At 33.5% G+C, this 20817-nt stretch overlaps 2 protein-coding genes across 5 annotated transcripts in view; both read left to right on the top strand.

The window, feature by feature from the left end:
- Positions 1-3181, top strand: part of si:dkeyp-118a3.2 (fibrous sheath CABYR-binding protein) — a 28173-nt gene extending 24992 nt beyond the window's left edge. For 2 of the 3 annotated variants that reach the window (XM_056460651.1, XM_056460632.1), the window contains 2 exons: positions 2660-2746; positions 2848-3181. In XM_056460651.1, coding sequence (XP_056316626.1) covers positions 2660-2746; positions 2848-2971 — 211 coding nt within the window. In that variant the 3' untranslated portion in view covers positions 2972-3181. The remainder of the gene's footprint in view (positions 1-2659; positions 2747-2847) is intronic. The other variant, XM_056460641.1, reaches the window with a different exon arrangement.
- Positions 3182-6626: 3445 nt separating this feature from the next.
- On the top strand, positions 6627-19167 carry tyrp1b (tyrosinase-related protein 1b). 2 transcript variants are annotated; one of them, XM_056460673.1, is made up of 8 exons: positions 6627-6698; positions 8560-8915; positions 10201-10523; positions 11965-12169; positions 14159-14326; positions 14462-14641; positions 14744-14890; positions 18662-19167. In XM_056460673.1, exons 1-8 carry the CDS (start codon positions 6694-6696, stop codon positions 18859-18861), a joined length of 1584 nt encoding a protein of 527 aa, XP_056316648.1. In that variant the 5' UTR covers positions 6627-6693; the 3' UTR covers positions 18862-19167. The 2 variants fall into 2 exon arrangements, with proteins under 2 accessions (XP_056316648.1, XP_056316639.1); XM_056460664.1 differs by having other exon boundaries at positions 14741-14890.
- Positions 19168-20817: the final 1650 nt, after the last annotated feature.

Raw genomic sequence — 20817 nt, 5'->3', positions numbered from 1 at the left:
TCAATTTCAGAACATATTTTGGGACCTGAGAAAATCTGTAATACAAACTGTGAAGTGGTTCCCATAGGGATTTTGACAGAATATTACATCACAAGAAAGACCAATTACCCAATCAGATTCAAGAACTTTCTCTCTATCTCTCTCATGTCAGTGTGTGTGTGTGTGTGTGTGTGTGTGTGTGTGTGTGTATGTGTGTGTGTGTGTGTGTGTGTGTGTGTGTGTGTGTGTATACAATCGAGGGCAAAATAATTGGCCCTTCTGTGAAATTTTTATTCTTTCTCAAATATTTCCCAAGTGATATTTAACAAAAGCAAGAAAATGTTCACCTTATTTCCTTATTTTTTCTTCTAGATATAGGCGTATTTCTTATTTGGCAGGACTAAAAGCCACATTTTTTAAATTTATTATAATTTTTTAAGTTATAATTAGCCTGATAAAACATATATTTAATGTCACATCATTTTTACATTTATTTTTGAGGTAAATTATTATAACTCATCATATAAAATCATATGAATTTGAAATAACCTATTCATTCCTTAATTTTCCTTCAGCTTAGTCCCTTTATTCATAAGGGGTCACCACAGCGAATAAACCGCCAACTTATCCAGCATATTTTTTACACAGAAGATACCCTTCCTGCTGCAACCCAATACTGAGAAACACTCATACACTCTCGCATTCACGCACATAGACTACGGCCAATTTAGTATATTTAATTCACCTATACTGCATGTCTTTGGACTGTGGGGAATACCGGAGCACCTGGAGAAAACCCATGCAAACTCCAGACAGAAATGCCAACTGACCCAGCCAGGACTCGATCCAGCACCCTTCTTGCTGTGAGGTGACAGTGCTTACCACTGAGCCACAGTGTCGCCCTTGAAATAACTAAATTCTTGAATTGATTTGCATTCATAGTCCTAATCAAAGTGAGGGCACATTGTAAACAGATTATGACTCATTAATATTTTATATTTATTATTTGTGTGTTTTTGCTAGCAGTGTGGGTGCTTGTGTAGGAGTATTAGATGAATTTAGAGATTTTTAAAATTATACTAATCATATGAGAGCAGACCACCCACAATACCACCTGCCTCTGATTAATAATAGATTTAATGTACAGTAGCCTATTATGCATACTAAATGAATTTTAAAAAGCGTACATAGTATTTAAATAGGTAAGGCAAGTTTGTTTATATAGCACATTTCATACACAATGGTAATTCAAAGTGCTTTACATAAACAGGAATAAAAATGATTAAAGAATTAAAATGATAAGTACAGATTAAAATGTGTTAATAAGGTTTTAAAGGAATGAAAAGGAAATGAAAGACATAATAGTGTGATCTGTCTGACATAGCACTGTGCTCATTCAGTAAAGGCACAGCTAAACAGATGTGTTTTAAGCCTTGATTTGAACATACCTAATGTTGGAGCACATCCAATCATTTCTGGAAGCTGATTCCAGCAGCGGGGGGTGAAGTAGCTGAAGGCGGATTCACCCTGCTTTGACTTAACTCTGGGAATTTCTAATTTAAAGATCTGATTGATCTGTTAGGTTTGTATTCAGGGTGCATGTCTGTAATGTATTGAGGTCCCATCTAGTGATTTATAGACAAGTAGTAATACTTTAAAATCTATTCTGAATGTAACTGGGAGCCAGTGTAAAGACCTGAGGACAGGTGTGATGTGCTCTGATTTTCTGGGCCGCAGCGTTCTAGATAAGCTGCAACTGTCTGAAAGTCTTTTTGGGAAAGCCAGTGGAGAGTCCATTACAGTAATCCACCCTGCTGGTGATAAAAGCATGAACAAGTTTCTCTAAGTCCTCAATGGAAACAAAGCATCTAATTCTTGCAATGTTTTTGAGATGATAGTATGCGGATTTACTTAATGCTTTCACATGACTACTGAAACTCAGATCTGACTCCAGAGTCACACCAAAATTCTTGACCTTATTATTTGCTGTATGACCCTTGAGCCAAGGTACGCATTCACCTTGAGAACCTGATCTCTGTTCCCAAACGCAATAACTTCAGTTGTCTCTTTGTTTAACTGAAGAAAGTTTTGGCACATCCAACTGTTAATTTGATCAATGCATTGGCAGAGAGTGTCAATGGGTCTGTAGTCATTAGGCAGTAAGGCTAAGTAGATCTATGTGTCATCAGCATAGCTGTGGTAGGAGATTTGGTTCTTTCTCATTATTTGGGTCAGTGGGAGCATATAAAGGTTGAACAGGAGAGGTGGTAGAATTGAGCCTTGTGGGACTCCACATGTCATGGGCGTCCATCTCGACTTATGGCCACCTATACGAACTTACAGTGTATCCGGAAAGTATTCATAGCGCTTCACTTTTTCCACATTTTTTTATGTTACAGCTTTATTGCAAAATGGATTAAATTCATTTATTTAGTCAAAATTCTACACACAAAACCTCACAATGACAATGTGAAAAAAAGGTTTTTTGAAATGGTTACTAATTTATTAAAAATAAAATACCTAGATCTCTGTTCTTTAAAAAATAAAGGGTTTTTGTCAAAGTGCCTTGGATATTTTGTTAAAAGCTAAAGCCACAAAGGAAATTCCATCAAAGTTTGAACAATAGAGATAGTTTTTTTCATAATAATATGAAGTGAATAATATAAACTCTATTTGTTAGCAGCAGTGTGGCTCCGAAGAACTCGTGCACAGGAAGAAATGCATGTGACGCAAACAACACAGACACAACCATACCAATCGATGAGCAGTGAGTACAACCAAATACACACTCACCCAGATTATAAAGAACATAAGCACACACACGCACACAAACACACATGTATTGTGACTGATTGTTTGTGCCTACAGATCTGCTGTAGACGACCTTCTCGAGTACTCGCAGGTCCAGCAAGAGGACGTTGCTATGACAACTATCCCACTGGATTCCTCAGAGAAGAGTTCGTCCTCTGACCCTAGAACCTCTGTTGTTTAGCACGGCTGACCTTAAGGAGACTGATTCTAGATGTGTGTAAATGATTGAGTGCCTGTCAGTATGAACATGCGAGTGTGTGTGTTTATTTGTGTGTATATTGAACGGTTTTGTTAGCCTTGACTGAATTGTGACTTCTGTGTTACTCAGTGTGCAGAATGAAGTATAATTTGTAAAAAATTTAATTAAATAAGAAAATACATTCTTCAATAAGATCTGCCTATTGTATATGTACACAAGGAAGAAATATTAGTCTTCTCACTGTTTTTGGCGTGGCTAAAATATCAAAATATTCTGGGGGAAAATATAGACGTACTTGAAAAGCAAAGCTGCATAAAATATTAAGATTCATTTTCACAGAATATATTTAGTTTTTTTATTGACTTTTTTCTTGTTAAAAACATCTAAAATCTAGAGTACGCTGGAAATAAACAAACTATTTCCCCATGGGCTAAGAGAAATGAACTTAATTCAAAACATATTTTCTCAAGTATTTGCTATCTGCTTCTTAAGTACAGTATATTTATCTTGTTTTAAGGATGTTTAGATTTTGTTTTCTGCAGAAATACAATGATTCCACTAAAGAATAGTTTGTTGTGTCTTGATGAATCTTAGCCTATTTACTTATTTTTATCAATTTTAAAGAAATATGTAGGGTTTGACGTTAACTTTTTAAAAATTAACATAAAACCTTTTTAAATTTAAGTTTAATTATACAATAGTCAACTTTAATAATATAAAACGCAATCTTCCAACAGCATTTTCCCAACATGATTTATTTATATCCATTCTTGCCTATATAAAGGGCAGTTTTACCTCATTATATGCATCATCTTTCATTCATAACTTTTATTTTATTACCATTGGGTTGTTACCAATGAATTTAAATCAAATGAGTACTGTATTAGCAACACTTTCAACTGCTAAAAATAAAAGGAACTTAAGTGACATTTTGATATGTATAAATTTAACTGAATAAATAGTAGTACACTGAAGAAAAAAAATATTCAAAAATGATTCCTTGAGTTTACAAAATATTTTTAAGGCAAGTTGTTGTAAGCAATTTATTTGGGCTGAATTTAAACAAACAAATTAAGTTGAACATTACTAAATGTAATTTGTTTGTTCAAATGCCACCCATTTAAATTTTTTGCAAAGGTCATTTTATTAAGAGTATGAGCTAAGTTTTCATAATACTTTTTAAATACAAAAATAGAAAATAGGAAAAATACAATGACACTTTAAAAATTATGTGTTATTAACCATATAGGTATAAGTATATTATAAGTATATAATAAATGCATTTAATTGAGAGAAGCACAATCAGATAATTGACAAGTATTGTTTAGCTATGAACTTTTTAACCTACCACCACTTTTCATGTACTAACCTAACCTATTAACCTCCCCTTAGACAGCTCGGCAAATACAAATCATTTCTACAGTACTTTAATTCTATTCTACTTTTCTCTGCAAACATGTGAATAATTAGATTTTCAGATTAAATTAGTAATAATAATAAATGTTCCATTGTTTAAAAAAACCTAAGATCTTATAGCCACTAGCTTTGGCCCAAATAAATTTCATCTTAGACTGCTTAATAAAGAACTGTTAGAAATGCACATTTATTATGCACTGTATAGAAAAGTGATTTTTTTTATTCTGCAATGATCAGAGAAATGTACAAACAGTGTAATCATTATTAGCAAAGGCCTGAAAACAGTAACATGCTAGTTAAAGGGTTGACTTTTTCTTCACAACTTCTAAAACATGTATCCACTGACCATATGTCCTGGAGGAGTTGAAGAAGTCATCCCCTCCATCTTCGTCTGATTCCTGTTATTTTGGTTGATTTTCATGTCTTGTTGTTTCTGGAACATCAGAATAGAGTGTAAAAACTCTGCCATCTTCTGGAAAGCAGCATCTCATTTGCATTTAAAGGGTTACGCATAAAAAGAGCACTCAAATGTACACACTCAAATGGGGCAAATATGATAAGCTATATCAAATTATTTGTGAGGTACTTTCATCATCAGAAATATATCTTATCAAAATGGCTGGTCGTTGACTGCTTCTTGTGTAACTTGAATAAGCTTTTGAATAAGAAAAGTTGGTAGCAGTGATGCCATAGCGACACTTTGTTACCCAAAGAAAATAAATCCACTTTTTGTGGAAAGAAAAGGTTCATGGAGCCATCAATGCCAATAAGTAAACTTCAACTTAAAAGTGCAAGTTGTAATATGTACAAAAAAGTATATAAAATATAAATGAAAATGCTCAGAATTACATACAATTTAAACATTGTCTTCCTTTCTTTTCAGCCCAACAGACATTTTAGCATTACTGAGACACATAAAATATTACACACACACACATATATATATATATATATATATATATATATATATATATATATATATATATATATATATATATATATATATTTTTTTTTTTTTTTTTTTTTTTTAATTTTTTTTTTTGTATTTGGTTTTTTAAGTTTAATGTTTTTTGTTGTTTTTTCCATATTAGTATATATTTTTTATATTTAGCTTTCTTGCATGCGTTACAATATTTTAATTTTAGTTATTTAAGTAAACAAACTAAAAGAAAATTATAAACTTCACCTTACCTGCTACAAATTAAGCATATAAGCATACACACTTATACAAACACATATATTATTATATATACATATAATTATTAGCCCCTTGTACATTTTTCCCCCAATTTCTGTTTCATGGAGAGAAGACTTTTTCCCAAGACATTTCTAAACAAAAGTTTTAATAAATAATTTCTAATAACTAATTTGTTTTATCTTTGCATTAATTTCCCAAATTTTGTTTAACAGCAAGTGATTTTTCACAGCATATCCTATAATATTTTTTCTTCTGGAGAAAGTTTCATTTGTTTTATTTCTGCAAGAATAAAAGCAGTTTTTAATTTTTTTAATATAATTTTAAGGTCAATATTATTAGCCCTCTTAAACATTTTTTTTTTCTCGATTTTACACAGAACAAATCACAATGGCTTATACAATCACTTGCCTAATTAATCTAACTTGCCGAATTAACACAATTGACATAGTTAAACCTTTAGATGTCACTTTAAGCTAAATACTAGTATCTTGAAAAATATCTAGTAAAATATTATGTTCTGTCATCATGGCAAAGATAAAAGAAGTCAGTTATTAGAAATGAGTTAAAACTATTATGTTTAGAAATGTGCTGAAAAAAAATCTTTCCACTAAACAGAAATTGGGTAAAAATATACAGGGGGCGAATAAGACTGATATTTAAATTCAAGTTGATTTCAAGACATTTGCTTCTCATGTTTTTAGTTTTATTTAACTAATAATAACCCTGCATACGGCGTGCATTTTTCTTTCAATAGCAGTTTGTTTCTTTCCACGTTTTTCTCTCCACTGTTATGAAAGCAAAGACCACTAATCTATCAGACCTTTAAAAGGTCAAACCAACAGACGCAAATGAAGAGCCACATTCATATTTAAAAGTTAATTGTGGTCCCTTTACCCTTTCTCTCGCTTTCTCTCTCCCTCTCTCTCTGCTGGCTGCTGATCACGGGATGGAGGATCAGAGAGATGAGTGCAGTCAGGAGGGGTGTAGGTATAAAAGAGTTGGCCAGGGGGCAGCACAGGGGGGCACTACAGCACAGCAGAAACATACAGAGTGAGTGAAAGAGTGGGTCAGAAAACAGAGAGCGGATGATATGAGGTACATACTTTTATCTTTACTTTTATCTTTTTCACTCTTTATTTCACTGCATTGGTTGAAGACTGACATTGTGCTCCACCAGGGCATGGTATTGATGAACTGTTGTTTAATAAATCATTCAGAATTATTGATGGACATAGATAGGGTGAGTTTTAGGGGTTTGATTTCTGTTTCTTCTTGGCACTGCAGTCAAGATGAAAAATCGATAAAAGAAATGATTTGTTTTATTTTACTTTAACACAATGTGTATGTGTGTGTTTACTCTGAGGACAAATAGTTAGCAAGTTAGACAGTTTGAGGTTGTGAAACTAGAAGAGTTAGTAACTTACAGAACTTGGATCTATATGTTTTCTGGAAGACTGCAATACCACTGCAAGCCTAAAAATAAAGAGAGAGAAAAATCAGCTGTAGCTTTCCATTGTCTCTCTCTGACAACGTAATATATTTTCTATAGTTTTTCAAATCATCTGCAGTAAGAACGGATCCCACTGTGCACAATTTCTGTACTGATCTGAAAAGTTTTACAGGCTTTTAAAGTGACATTTCTTTACAGATTGTGTCTAATATATTTTTCACTAACAGTTCCAGGAAACAGAGTGGGTTACTCTTTTTTCCTGAAGCTAAATTATAACGCTTCATGGTCAAATAATTTTCCCTTCACGCTTAGTTTATAAACTTTAACTGCAAAAACAACTGAAATAATACAATAATCTGTTTGTTATTAACATTACTTTATAAATAATTAAATATTTTTTCAAAATATATTTTTAAATAATAATTGAATATATCATGTATTAATACATAATTATTTTATGCCATATTGTTAATTTATATATTTTGTATAATTTAGTTATTTATTGTCATTTACTAATACTAATAGTAATATAATATATAATTTAATAATTATATATTTGTTAGAATTATAATTATTAATAAAAACTTACCAAAGTTTTCAGGTTTTTAAAGGCAATATATCTAATAACATATTGAGTATTATATGATGTTTAAAAAGAGAAAATGGTTTTCCAAAATGGATTTAAATATAAAAAACAAGTTCAGTTGAAAATTTTCAGAAATGTTTTCTTAATTTTTGTAATTTTAGATCCATTCGTCTTTTTTTAATGATTGTTTTTTTTTCCTGGAAATGAAACAAAAATACAGTTTAAGAAAACTTTTGTTATTATTATTATTAATAACTGAAAAGCACTGCAGTTATTTTGTCATCAGTAGATATTGGCCATATTAACCCTTGTATTATTTTCAAAACATAAAAGTAAAACACCAAAATTCAAAATGTAAAACGTTGAGATTAATGTTCTATTTCCAGCTAATTTAACGTGCATGAAATTCAAAAAATGTAAAGCATCAACGCATATTAAATTAAGTCTAATCAATGCACCTTCAAAATGTGTGAATGTACGTGAAAACACAGTTAGAGGCATTTGACTGACTTGGCAAAATCCATTTAAAGTAAAGTAAAGTTAGCTAGTTAGGTGGTTCTGCCCAGCTGCGTTCAACCATAAAATTACTGTAAAAGGTCAAATTTTATGGTCAAATCAAATTTGGTATGCCTATTTTGCAACAAATCAGGATGACAGAACTATGCATGTTTGGGATCATAAATGTCCCAAACTCACAAAATATCAAATAAATGTAGAAATCAAAAATATAATACACTTCAAAATGGCTATTTCACACCAATTTTTACTCATCCTCTAATCTCTCCAAAGCTAAATACTTCTCATTCTACCCAACATCTACTCTTGACAAAAAAGCCATACAGGTTTGATATGAGGGTGAGTAAATGCCCACAGAACTGTTGGCTTTTTTAATATATGTGCATGCGTTTATGTGGTTCCAGGATGTGGAAGAGTGTGTGTTTAGTGCTAATGTGCGTGGTGGTGACGCGAGCTCAGTTTCCGCGTCAGTGTATGACACCAGAAGGTCTGCGGAGCGGCACCTGCTGCCCATCACCTACAGGACTGCCCAATGACGAGTGCGGCTCCATCTCTGGCAGAGGTCAGTGTGTATCAATTACTGCTGACAGGCGCCCACACGGCCCTCAGTATCCTCACGATGGCCGGGACGACAGAGAGAGATGGCCGCTTCGCTTCTTCAACAGAACCTGCCAATGCAACGGAAACTTCACTGGGTTCAACTGTGGCCGATGCCGACATGGTCTGACCGGGCCGAACTGTGATCAGAGAATCACCGTGGGTGAGGATAAACATTAACACAATCATACACTGTAAAAAAGTGCTGGCTGCCTTACATTTTTAAGCTGAATCAAATCAACCTTATGAGTCCATTGAACTTATATTGAGTTAAACTGACTTAAAATAGCTTGCGTAACTTATAAAATTAAGTTAGAACATAATTAACTTAGTTAACAAGTTACAATGAACTAAAAACATCTGCTGTCAGGACTTATTGATCATACAATTTTTTACAGTGATGATACAGACCGCAAACGCACTGTAAAAGTGAAATATTAAACTAATTGTACGTCAAAAAAAAAAAAATTTTTCAACCTGATTTATTACTGAAAACTCATTCATTCTTTTAGGTTTAATAAGTTGATGTAATTTAAGTTTTCACTTTTTCCAATGTACATACAGTATGTGATGTTGAATATGATTGTGACTGGTTTAATTATTCTAAGGTGTACAATGGAGACTGTATAGAAGTATTATATTTTAAATATTTCATCTCATAGGGATTTTTAAAAGGTTTTTGTCAAACATTATATAAAAAAACTAGACAATATACAACAAAGACAATTACAATATTACAAACTATAAAGCAAATAATTAAAGGAAAATCAGACAAAATTACAAAAATCAATTCAAAATGTGTATAAAATTTCTTTAATGAGGGAAAGAACTACAATCCCATGAATCATTGCACTTTAAAATCAAATTAAAATGTATAAATATAGAACTTATAGAATAAAGAACAATATATTTTAAAATGTATAAATAGTTGTATATTGTATATTTAAGTATGAAAAAAAAATTAACATTCGCTACACATCTGATTGCTTGAATTTTCTTTACAGGATCATGGGTAATGCAGTTTTTCCGCACAAATGTTATTGAACACAAAAACTCATTGGTGCTTCCTCATGCCTAAATGAAACGGTTTCACTGACAGCACACCAGTGTATATATTATTTTATTTATTAGAGAGAGAGCATCTTTGTGCCAGTTTTTTTGGCTTTTGTAGGCTGTGTAGCAATTTCAGAGAACTAAAAATCAACTGGTTTAGTACTGATATGGAACTGTAATGCGGTCAGTTGAGCATTTCCATCAATTGCGCACATCAGAATGTTGATCAGCCAATCAGAATTAAGCATTCAACAGTTCCATATTAAAACCTAAAGTGTAATGGTGTAACAATGAAAAAGCGTGCAGTATTTTCCATTGATCCAATAGCCCATCATCAGCTATTCCATATACCTTTTGCAGTCTTCGTCCTCACCTGTGTGTGTTTGTGTTGTCAGTGCGCCGTAACATCATGCAGATGTCTGCTGATGAGAAAAGAGCTTTTGTGAACGCTCTGGACCAGGCTAAAAGAACCGTTCATCCTGACCTGGTGATCTGCACCCGCCGCTTTCAGGAGATTTTGAGCCCTGATGGAGCAAGTGTTCAAGTTGAGAACATCACCATCTATAATTACTTCGTCTGGACCCACTACTATTCTGTCAGCAAGACTTACATGGGTCCAGGCCAGCAGAGCTTCGGGGGTGTGGATTTCTCTCATGAAGGGCCAGGATTTGTCACTTGGCATCGGTACCACCTTCTGCAACTGGAGAGAGACATGCAGGTAATATTAACGCAAAATATAATAATTAAAAAGATATTGTTATTTCATTTTCTACTTCCATGTAACACAAAAGGAGATATTTTGAACAATGAAAGAAGTCGCTACTTTACATACAAGTGAAATGAACAGGGACTTGCGTTTTCAAACTTTAAAAAAGATCCAAAAAGTCTTATAAAAGTAGTTTATCATGACCTATGTGTAAGTATGTATACATTTTATGACATCATGCAGTAAATTAAGGATAATTTAAATTTTAACTGGTTGATCTGGTACAAAAAACTATTCGTTTTGGATGATTATCAAAAGATTTTGATTTAAATGTCAGTCAAAAATATAATATGACTTGATCTATTTAGAATCGAGTAACTAGAATAGACGTTATGATGTTAAAAAATTATGATAAGTTATGATGTTTTGATGTTCTTTTTAACAGCTTGCATTCAAAAGAAAAAAGTGAATCAAATTGATTTGAAATTTAGCTAATTATGGCTGATTTTCAGCCAAATAAAATGTCATACTGTACTTTGGCAAATCATACAAACAATTAAACAAAAATAATGACATTAAATGTTAAAATGATACCACACCATGTCACAATTTTATGGTGAAGCTTTGACTTTTTGTATTTTTAGACTTTTTTAGATAATTATGATGTTTTATTTCATAACTGTTTCCCAAAGATGGGTTGCGGCTGGAAGGGCATCCGCTGCATAAAACATATGCTGGATAAGTTGGCGGTTCATTCCGCTGTGGCGACCCTGGGTTAATAAAGGGACTAAGCCGAAAAGAAAATGAATGAATTTTATAATTGTGATTATTATCTTATAATTTAATTTATGTCATTACAGATTCTCATTTGGTAAAAATTAGGATATAAATATATATTCATTCATTCATACATTCATTTTCCTTCAGCTTAGCCCTGTCACCACAACAGAATAATTTATATGTAATATTATAAATATAATTTTTTAAAACATTAATATTATAAGTAATAATATTATTGTAAAACATGAATATAATTATTTTATAGTACTGTTCTTATATTCTTATATTATTGTTTTTTTTTATATTTTAAATTAGTATTTGTTTCTTACATTAATATCCTCTAAAAAGCTATTATAAAAGTTTTTAAATAAAATCTGTATAAAGTATATACATTTAAAATATAAGTATGAAATACTTTTAAATATTCAGAAAATAAATCCTGAGTCAAATTAAATCTTTTTCCCTTATATACATACATTTTCCCTCTCCTAGACAGCATAACTCTCTAAAGTTTGACTCGAGTTTTTACTTAATCCAGAAAAATCAATTTGACGTCTTATTATCTTGTGCAGTGAGCAGAAATACCAACTATTCCCCTTTGACGGAAGGATCAGCTAATGGGACCTGTTGAAAAAAAACGTGTGTGTGTGTGTGTGTGTGTGTGTATGCGCAGGACATGCTTGGTGACCCGTCGTTTGCCCTGCCGTACTGGAACTTTGCTATCGGAGGCAGCGAGTGTGATATTTGCACCGATGACCTGATAGGAGCCAGAAGCAGCTTCGACACCAACGGCATCAGCTCCAACTCTGTGTTCTCTCAGTGGAGAGTCATCTGTGAGAGTGTGGAGGAGTATGAGACACTGGGCACCATCTGCAACAGTACGACACACACACACATACACATACTCTATACATCACACAAACACACATATACAGAGAACGATGCAGAAACATGGCTAATTCTGTGTCCTTTCCCTGGTGGGAGATCTGTGAGAGTGTGGGGGAGTGTGAGACATCGGAGACCATCTGCAACAGTACCGCACACACACACGCACACATACACACACACACACACACACACAAGACCTAAGACTGCTCACATGCTGTTTGAACTAATCCTTTGAGGCATTTGGAGAGCTCAGAAGAATGATCAAACCTTATATGGGCAAAACCATTAGGATCATGTGATTGTATTTGCAAGAATGTGACTCACGATTGCAGACAAACCGAATAGTGTAATGTTCAATCTTATGATGCTTTTTTTAATGAAGTATCATTAGGAGCTTTGGCTCAAGGGTCAAAGACAAGTGATAAAAAAAGAAATCTGATTTGAAACGCATGGGGATGTTTTGTGCAACAAAAGTTTTGGAAAATCTTTCCAAAAGTATTATTTAAAACAATTATTTAAAAGGTTTTGGAGGAGTTGCGCCGCATGACATTTTACAAACTGAACACATCTTGTTTTAAAAGGTCATTTGATATTTTAAGAGTTTCTGACCCTAATACACAATCATGATGGTTTAAAAGCATCATTTATTCATTGATTTTATTTGTCACTTCATATTTATTATTTTATTAACTTCATGTTATTTAAAATCTAAGAGACTGAGATATGATCATCCTAAAATGTAAAAAGCATCCACTATACATTGTTTTTTGATCAAAGACCTAAAATGTTATGTGAATAAATTATATATTTTAAGGGTATAAAAACCATTTAGAAAACATTTAATTAATATTCATTAATTTCTATTATTGATGTTAGATTTAATACTTGGATTATTTGTTTATTTAAAACATATTTAATTAATGTATTTATTATTTTAATTATTATGTTATAATTAAGTTTCTTTATTAAATCTTTATCTTTTTAAATTTTATTACCTTATTCATATATTTTATAATTTAATATTTAATCAAATTTCTTTAATAATTATTACAATTATTTATACATTGAACTAATAATTCAGTCATTCATTCAGCTTAATCCCTTATTTATTAGGGGTCACCACAGAGGAATGAACCATCAACTATTCCGGTGTTGTGCCATGAGGTGCACCCCTGCCGCAAAATTCACCTCCTCTAAAACGTACATCTATTAACTGAAATTCATTTCTAAAATGTATAATAGAGTTAGGACACTAATGAGAGTGACTGAGGTGAGTTTTATGAATGGAACCCTTCCCTTACAGAAGATAACTAAATAAATAAATAGACTGACTATAAATACAATACCGATGAGATTAAGTAAATTGTTTAATGTGTGATTTAGTTTAAAACAGCATCAACAATTTTGTGTGTTCCATGTAGCCAAAGTGTCTGTTTAAAACCCACCCAAAAGCCTAATTTTATGCTACATTAGAGTCAATATTATTATTTTACATTTATTTGTAAACCTAGTGTGTTTTAAAATGGGTTTCACTGTTTGACTTTGCTTTATCCATCAAAAGAATTATAATGTTTACATTTTAATCAATTATGGCCTTTTATTTATTTTTTTAATGTAGACTGAGAATGCTAATGAAAGTCTATAAGGAGGTCCCATTACTGGGAAACACCCATACACTCTCACATTCATATATACATACACTTCGGCCAATTTAGTTAATCTAACTTACCTATAGTGCATGTCTATGGACTGTGGGTGAAATCGGAGCACCAGGAGAAAACCCACGTGAACACGGGGAGAAACATGAAAACTTCACACAGAAATGCCAACTGGCCCCGCCGGGACTTGAACTAGCAACCTTCTTACAGTGCTAACCACTGAGCCACCATGCCACCCAATAATTAATTCAATTTTAATAATTCAAATGTAACAATGAATAGTAAAAATCCTAATTTACCTTGTCTGCTGTATGTTTTCAGACACAGAATCCAGTCCCATCAGGAGAAACCCTGCTGGTAACGTGGCTCGACCAATGGTTCAAAGATTACCAGAACCGCAGGATGTCATCGACTGTCTAGAGCTCAACACCTTTGACACACCACCGTATTACTCCACGTCCTCTCAGAGCTTCAGGAACACTATTGAGGGTAAAACAAACACTACTTCATTAAACACTACATTTGAGGCAAAAGATAAAAAGGCCTGCTCGCCAGCCAACCACCTGCAGACATCTTTTGCAGGAGTTTTTTCAACTTTTAATTGGTTTTCTGTGGTGTCACCAGGTTACAGCGCTCCCCAGGGTAACTATGACCCAGTAGTGAGGAGTCTGCACAACCTGGCTCATTTGTTTCTCAATGGCACAGGTGGTCAGACTCACCTGTCACCAAACGACCCAATCTTCGTCCTGCTCCACACGTTCACTGATGCCATCTTTGATGAATGGCTTCAGAGGCACACCGCTGGTAAAACACAGACACGCACACACATTCGTATACGTACAAAAAAACCAAAGAGAGTTTCATTCGTCTGTATCTTATCCGGTGTTCTCTGTGTTTATCCAGCAGGAACTCTGGCTTATCCTGAGGAAAACGCTCCCATTGGGCACAACAGAGAGTTCAACATGGTTCCCTTCTGGCCACCAATCAGAAATGCTGAAATGTTTGTCAGTGCCCCCGACAACCTGGGATATACCTATGAGGTTCAGTGGCCAAGTGAGTGAAGGCTGATTGCAAACACGTATAATTCCTAATAAAGCCAAAAACTTTGTGAACACTCATTTCTTTTGAAGGCAAATGAGGCAAAAATTCATTGTTATACTCTGTTAATGTTTTACTTTCTTTTTTTTATTCTGTGCAACACAAAAGTACATCTTTTAAATCAGATGTTCCCAAATATTTCAGGCCACTAGCCCTAAAGTAACAATGCAAGTGATGACTTGTGATCCTCATTATCCTCAGAGGTGGTTATAAACAAACAAACGTTACATGGCACACACACCAATAGGCCTATATAAACATGAGAATACTGGCAACACAAAACTGCAACAATCTAATAACCATATACATTTTTAAGTAATTTATTTTTATAATTATTGTGATTTAAACATTATTCTCACCTAAAAGGTGGGCACAATTTTTGAAGTAAGTAATTTTTTTACTTAGAGATCATCCTCCATGGTTAGACTCGTGAGCCATATTTACTTTTAATGTATGTCGGTGCAGAAAAGTTTCATACGGTGGCGTAAAATCTATTATCTACTGCAACTGACACTATTTCTGTGTCATTAATTTAACATAATCACCCCAGGGGACGCAATCCAATGGGAAATAATTTGAAAGGCTGATGGATTTGTGTGTCGGTTTATTATGTACTGTAACTATTAATTACTTTTTATCTTTTGTTAATCATGGATAAAATATAATCATTCTAATAGAGTGATAAAATGTATTTAATTTTTTAGAAATTATCAAGCGACCCCCTTTCCTTGTCATGCGACCACTTTGAGGAACCACTGATTTAGATAAAGGGTTTGGATTCAATATACAGTAATGTCAAATCTTTTAAATAATCATTTAGAATTCAGAAACTCTTGTTAGTGATAAAGTAAACTTCAGTCAGCAACTTCTTGCTGTTGCTCACTCTCATGTACATGTGACAAACAAGAGACTGAATAAGATTCAATACCTCAAAATACTCAGTGACATTTTTAAATCTTTAATTAAAAGCAAAAGTTAGAAATATATGTTCCACAGATGCCTCATTATTGGCTGTTTCTATGGGCTGCTATTGACCTTATTCTTCAATGCGGAAGTGCGCTCATTTTTGCGATTGTTTTAGAACTTCCGATTCAGTTGCCTATGGGAGAAATGACTAGGAATAATAAATGGCAGAAAACAGTCAAACTACTTGCTCTACAAATAAGTTTTTGCGTGACTATACAAAAAAAGTACTATATAAGAAGAAACTATCAGTTTGCAACATCAAGCAGCAAAACGAGCTGTTTTTAACCTCTAAAAATAAATGGAAGTGAATGAGACCGGAAGTCTTGAGCCCGCTTGTACGTGGAGAATAAGGTAAATACAGTATATAAACAAATTGGAATGATAAAGCTAATCTGTAAAAGCAAGTTCAATATGTGTCTGCAACTAGTTATATGCCAGTACCAATATGTATATCTGCAATACACATCAGCAGCTGATTTAGCTAAAAGTAACACACTAGAGGTTGAACACGTGTGGAAAAAAATACTATAGTAACTTATATACCTATATAGTAACTTATATAACCTATATAGTAACTTATACAGTGTTTTTGTACCATACTATAGTAATGCATAAACACTCTAGTTCTTTTTCTGCAGAAAGCTAGTATTTAATGTTACACAACAGTTTACTGTAGTAAAAATTAACTAAAATATACTAAAGTATTTATTAAAGTTTACCAGGTCACTAATACTACAGTATACTGTAGCATTCATTCACAGTGTTGTAAATAACATAATATATACCCTATAATAAACTTTACTACAGTCTGGTTAAAAAAACATAATACTTAGAATATTTTACAATATATACTTTATTTTACTACAATATTTACTATATTGGGGGCTGCACGGTGGCGCAGTGGGTAGCACGATCGCCTCACAGCAAGAAGGTCGCTGGTTTGAGCCTCGGCTGCGTCAGTTAGCGTTTCTGTGTGGAGTTTGCATGCACATCAAGAAATTGTATGACCAGGATGTACAAAAAACAAATCTCTGAACTCAACACCTCAACAACACCACTGAATCTAAACTATTTTTCACTTTTTTTGTGTGTTTTTCTATTTAAATGTGTATTTTTTACAGCGTGTATGAGCTCTTTTGGCCACCGTAGACGATGAATGACAAAATGACCTAGACAGTTGAGTGCATAATGCATAAGAACACAATGTATAAGTACAGTACATATTGAATAGTTCATCATTTAGGACACAACTAATAGGATGATCCCTTTTCACAAGACTTTTATGACGCGTGTAACGATCATCAGCATCTTAAATCCTTGAACGTTTTTAATATTTAGATTTTTTCATCATCTTTGCATCAAATTAAAAAAACAAATTACCGCTTGTGCAAGGTGTTTGAAATGCAGAGTGTTTGAGGCAGGACAGTAAATTTGATGTGGTTCTCTTTTCTAGTTGTCATTATCAGTTTCAGTTTCATTTTCTTTCCTTTTTCTGAGTCTTGATAACACCATGGTAGGGTTTTTCTTTTATTATTTCAGCAAACAGGATTGCAAAAAAATATTTGTTGTACTCTTCTATTCAATGCACTCTAAGTTTACCCAACTATAATAGAGTGGAGGAACTAGGACATCAATTTGTATGCAAAAACTCAGAAGCAAGTTAGGATTTTAGCAGTTCCGTTCCCACATCCCAAAGTCATTAAATATTTTAAATGGGATCTTAAATGACTAAAATAAGCTTTGTGGTTACCACAAACTCAAGATACTTTCACGTTTTATTCTACGACATAAAACACATCGGTTACATCACACTCTTGATTTTTTAAATTGGTTACGCTTCTTTTAAAAGACGGTTGCTATCAAGTAGCTAAAGTGGTATAGCGTCATTGAGATGAACTGTCTAGAACACATAGTCCGCTTTAAATTTTACAGCTTGTGTCAGGCATTTGAATATGTCTGCTGTTTGGTTAAGTATTTTAAAGTTTGTAGTATTTTTCTAATTGGGCATTCATATTGTGTGTAGATAATGCTTTTACTTTTAGAGACCGTCATGACAGATAATTTGTTGATCATTTGTTTGCATAAAGCTATATTATGAAGATACTGCTTACCATAGAGCAGCCTGTCTCCTGCTCTCAGTAATGCAAATGTGTGAATAAATTAGTAAAAATATAGCATGGATAATAATATAATAAATCAAGAGAGTAAATCTTTGTCATGAACCATATTTCTAAAAATAAGCTTGAAAAGTTGTAGGAAGCAGGATGGCGGTGACGTAACAAGTGAGCGCCCTGAAGTCTGTGCAGTCCGCTTGTAGCCTAATGTTAACTTTGTAGTTCTTGCATTTGCATTCAGGACCCAAAAGTGATTACTGTGAGAGGATTATCCAGCTGGACAAGATGTGTAAGTGTAATGAACAGTGTTTGAACACAGCTTATTATTTGCGATTTTCGAAAAGTCTATGGCAAATGGGGATTTAATCGAGGGAACCAGTTTTATGCTAACAGCCGACTGGCCCACAAGGTGATGTCTTAGTTCCTCCTCTCTATGACTTCCACTACTGAGAATCCCGGAAATGTGAAAAAGGTCCATTATTGACCATTAAGAAAACATGATTTCTGCCACCTACTGGTCTGGAGGTTGAAGTACACTTTAATAGAGCAAATGAGGTCGCTACAATTTTGCTGTACAATTTCAAAGTGTTCTTCACATTTGTGCTGTGCTACATCTTAACAAATCTCCATCTTTCCCCCTCTCCAGCTCGGGCATACACTATTTCTGAGATCATCACTATCGCAATAGTTGCAGTGGTGCTGGTTGTGGCGGTGGTGGGTGGAGTGATCGGGTGTGCAGTCCGGGCTCGCTCTTACCGCTCAGCTGAAGGCCTGGAGCCACTGCTCGGGGAACAGTTCAGGCGCTACTCAGAGGACGAGCGCCACGCTTCACAGTCTGTGGTGTGACTGAGCCACTGATACACTTCTTCAACCGATTTATTATTGCACTGCACATCCACACTGAATGATCAATTATTGGCATTCAAAAGCAATGTAAAAGATTTGTGGACACGGGGGCTTCTTTCATGGCTGTTTATTGTGTTTCATGTCCAGCGAGACATTAAGAATGCAGCCATGTGAGCTCTTAAAACATATTTAATGTGTCATCATGAGGTTATGCACTGCTTATGAATGCCCTATGAACACATGACAAAGTTATTGTACAGTGTGAGATATTTTATATTACTCTGATATAAAAAGTTTTAAATTGAAGTTTCATGTTTTTTTTTGTTTGTTTTTTTACAGCAGAGTCAACGTGCATGATTATTATTAAATAAAATGTAAAAAATATATATACAGAATTTGGATTTTAAAAAAATTGTGTGTATATATATATATATATGTATATATATATATATGTTCACAGATGAAAATGTAAACATTTTTTAAAGAAGCCATTCACTAAAATCTGATAATACAATAAAAATACAAAATTAAATTGAAAAATTAGGCATATTTAGAATAAGAATAGTGTAATGACTAGGGATGTAACGATTCACCTGACTCACAATCCGATACAATTCACGATACTAATCTCATGATTCACGATTTAGTCACAATATTTTTTAACAAAAACTATTTGAAAAAAGTTAAAGAGCCCTTTCATTTTTTCCTTAAATGCTGTACATGTTTTGGAAAATAATACATTTTTTGCCATAACTAAATCGCAAATTCCAAAAAAAAGTATACAAACTAAAGACTCGTTAATATAAACAAACTAAAACTGTGACTGTAACTGGATTTTACATTTTTAAAAAGAAATATCAGCATATCTCTGTTTTCTGGCTGAGGTCTTTGGACATTTACAACGTCCACTGCTGAAAAAAAAAATCTTTCACTTGGGACTGATGGCTGGTGTGGAAAGGAAACCTTTCCTAAACCAGAGAGCAGGGTGTACAGAGGTGGTCAATGGGTCTTCTGCTCCGGGGACTGGCCACTGACATAAAATACTGATTATAAAATTACTAATTATATAGTACGATAGAGAGAGGGGTTGAACTTGATTATAAAGGTGAATGATTAATATTACTTGTATAATTAATTAGCATAAGTATCAGTGTGATACATTTAGGAAGAGATCATCTTAAATGTTCAATGATAATAAGCAAATTGTTAAAATATGCATAAACTAATTTGAAAAGGAGAGGGTAAAAATAATCTGATACCTGCTTCTGTAACAGAACAACTTTCTCTTTCTCATCTTCACACTTTCGCTATGAAAACACTGATGCACCATGTGATCTCAGTAGCACTCATCAGAGCAAGCGGAGCTGCAAATAATCTGGTTCACATGGTTTGGCTTATTAATAGTTTTTTGCGTATAGACGTCTGCGACAGTAGTTTTTCACTGTGCTGATGGTTTATGTGCATCATATTCGTTGTTCTGTTAGTGTAAGCAAACATCTTTTTGCAGTATTTGCACACAGTTTGTCCGGCACACCTCACCGCTGTCATTTTACTTTGCCGCCCCACCTCTTGTTTGCTGCTGAAGTGCAGATAAAGCAAGTTTGTGCCCGTAAACATAGCGCCCCTCTGTTGAAAAAAATTATCGCGATTCGTTGAACATTTCTACTGGTTTGAATTGTCATATATTTTAATCGGTTTACAACCGACTCACGGTAAATCGTTACATCCCTAGTAATGACATATTAAAAGATTTAAGGACCACAGTCATTCATTCATTCATTTTCCAAGTAGGGTTGTCGCGATACCATTACTTAATCTTACGATACTATACCAGATAGAGTATCATGATACCAAGTAATATTGCGATAATGTAATTCATAACTAAAATTATAAAGAAAATTGCCAGAAATACTATATTTTATGTTATAATAGGCCTACTTGAATTTAATTCATCAT

The sequence above is a fragment of the Danio aesculapii genome, chromosome 1 (genome assembly GCF_903798145.1).
Source record: "Danio aesculapii chromosome 1, fDanAes4.1, whole genome shotgun sequence".
NCBI classification, from domain to species: Eukaryota; Metazoa; Chordata; class Actinopteri; order Cypriniformes; family Danionidae; genus Danio; species Danio aesculapii.
This window is presented reverse-complemented; position numbering and strand designations above follow the sequence as displayed.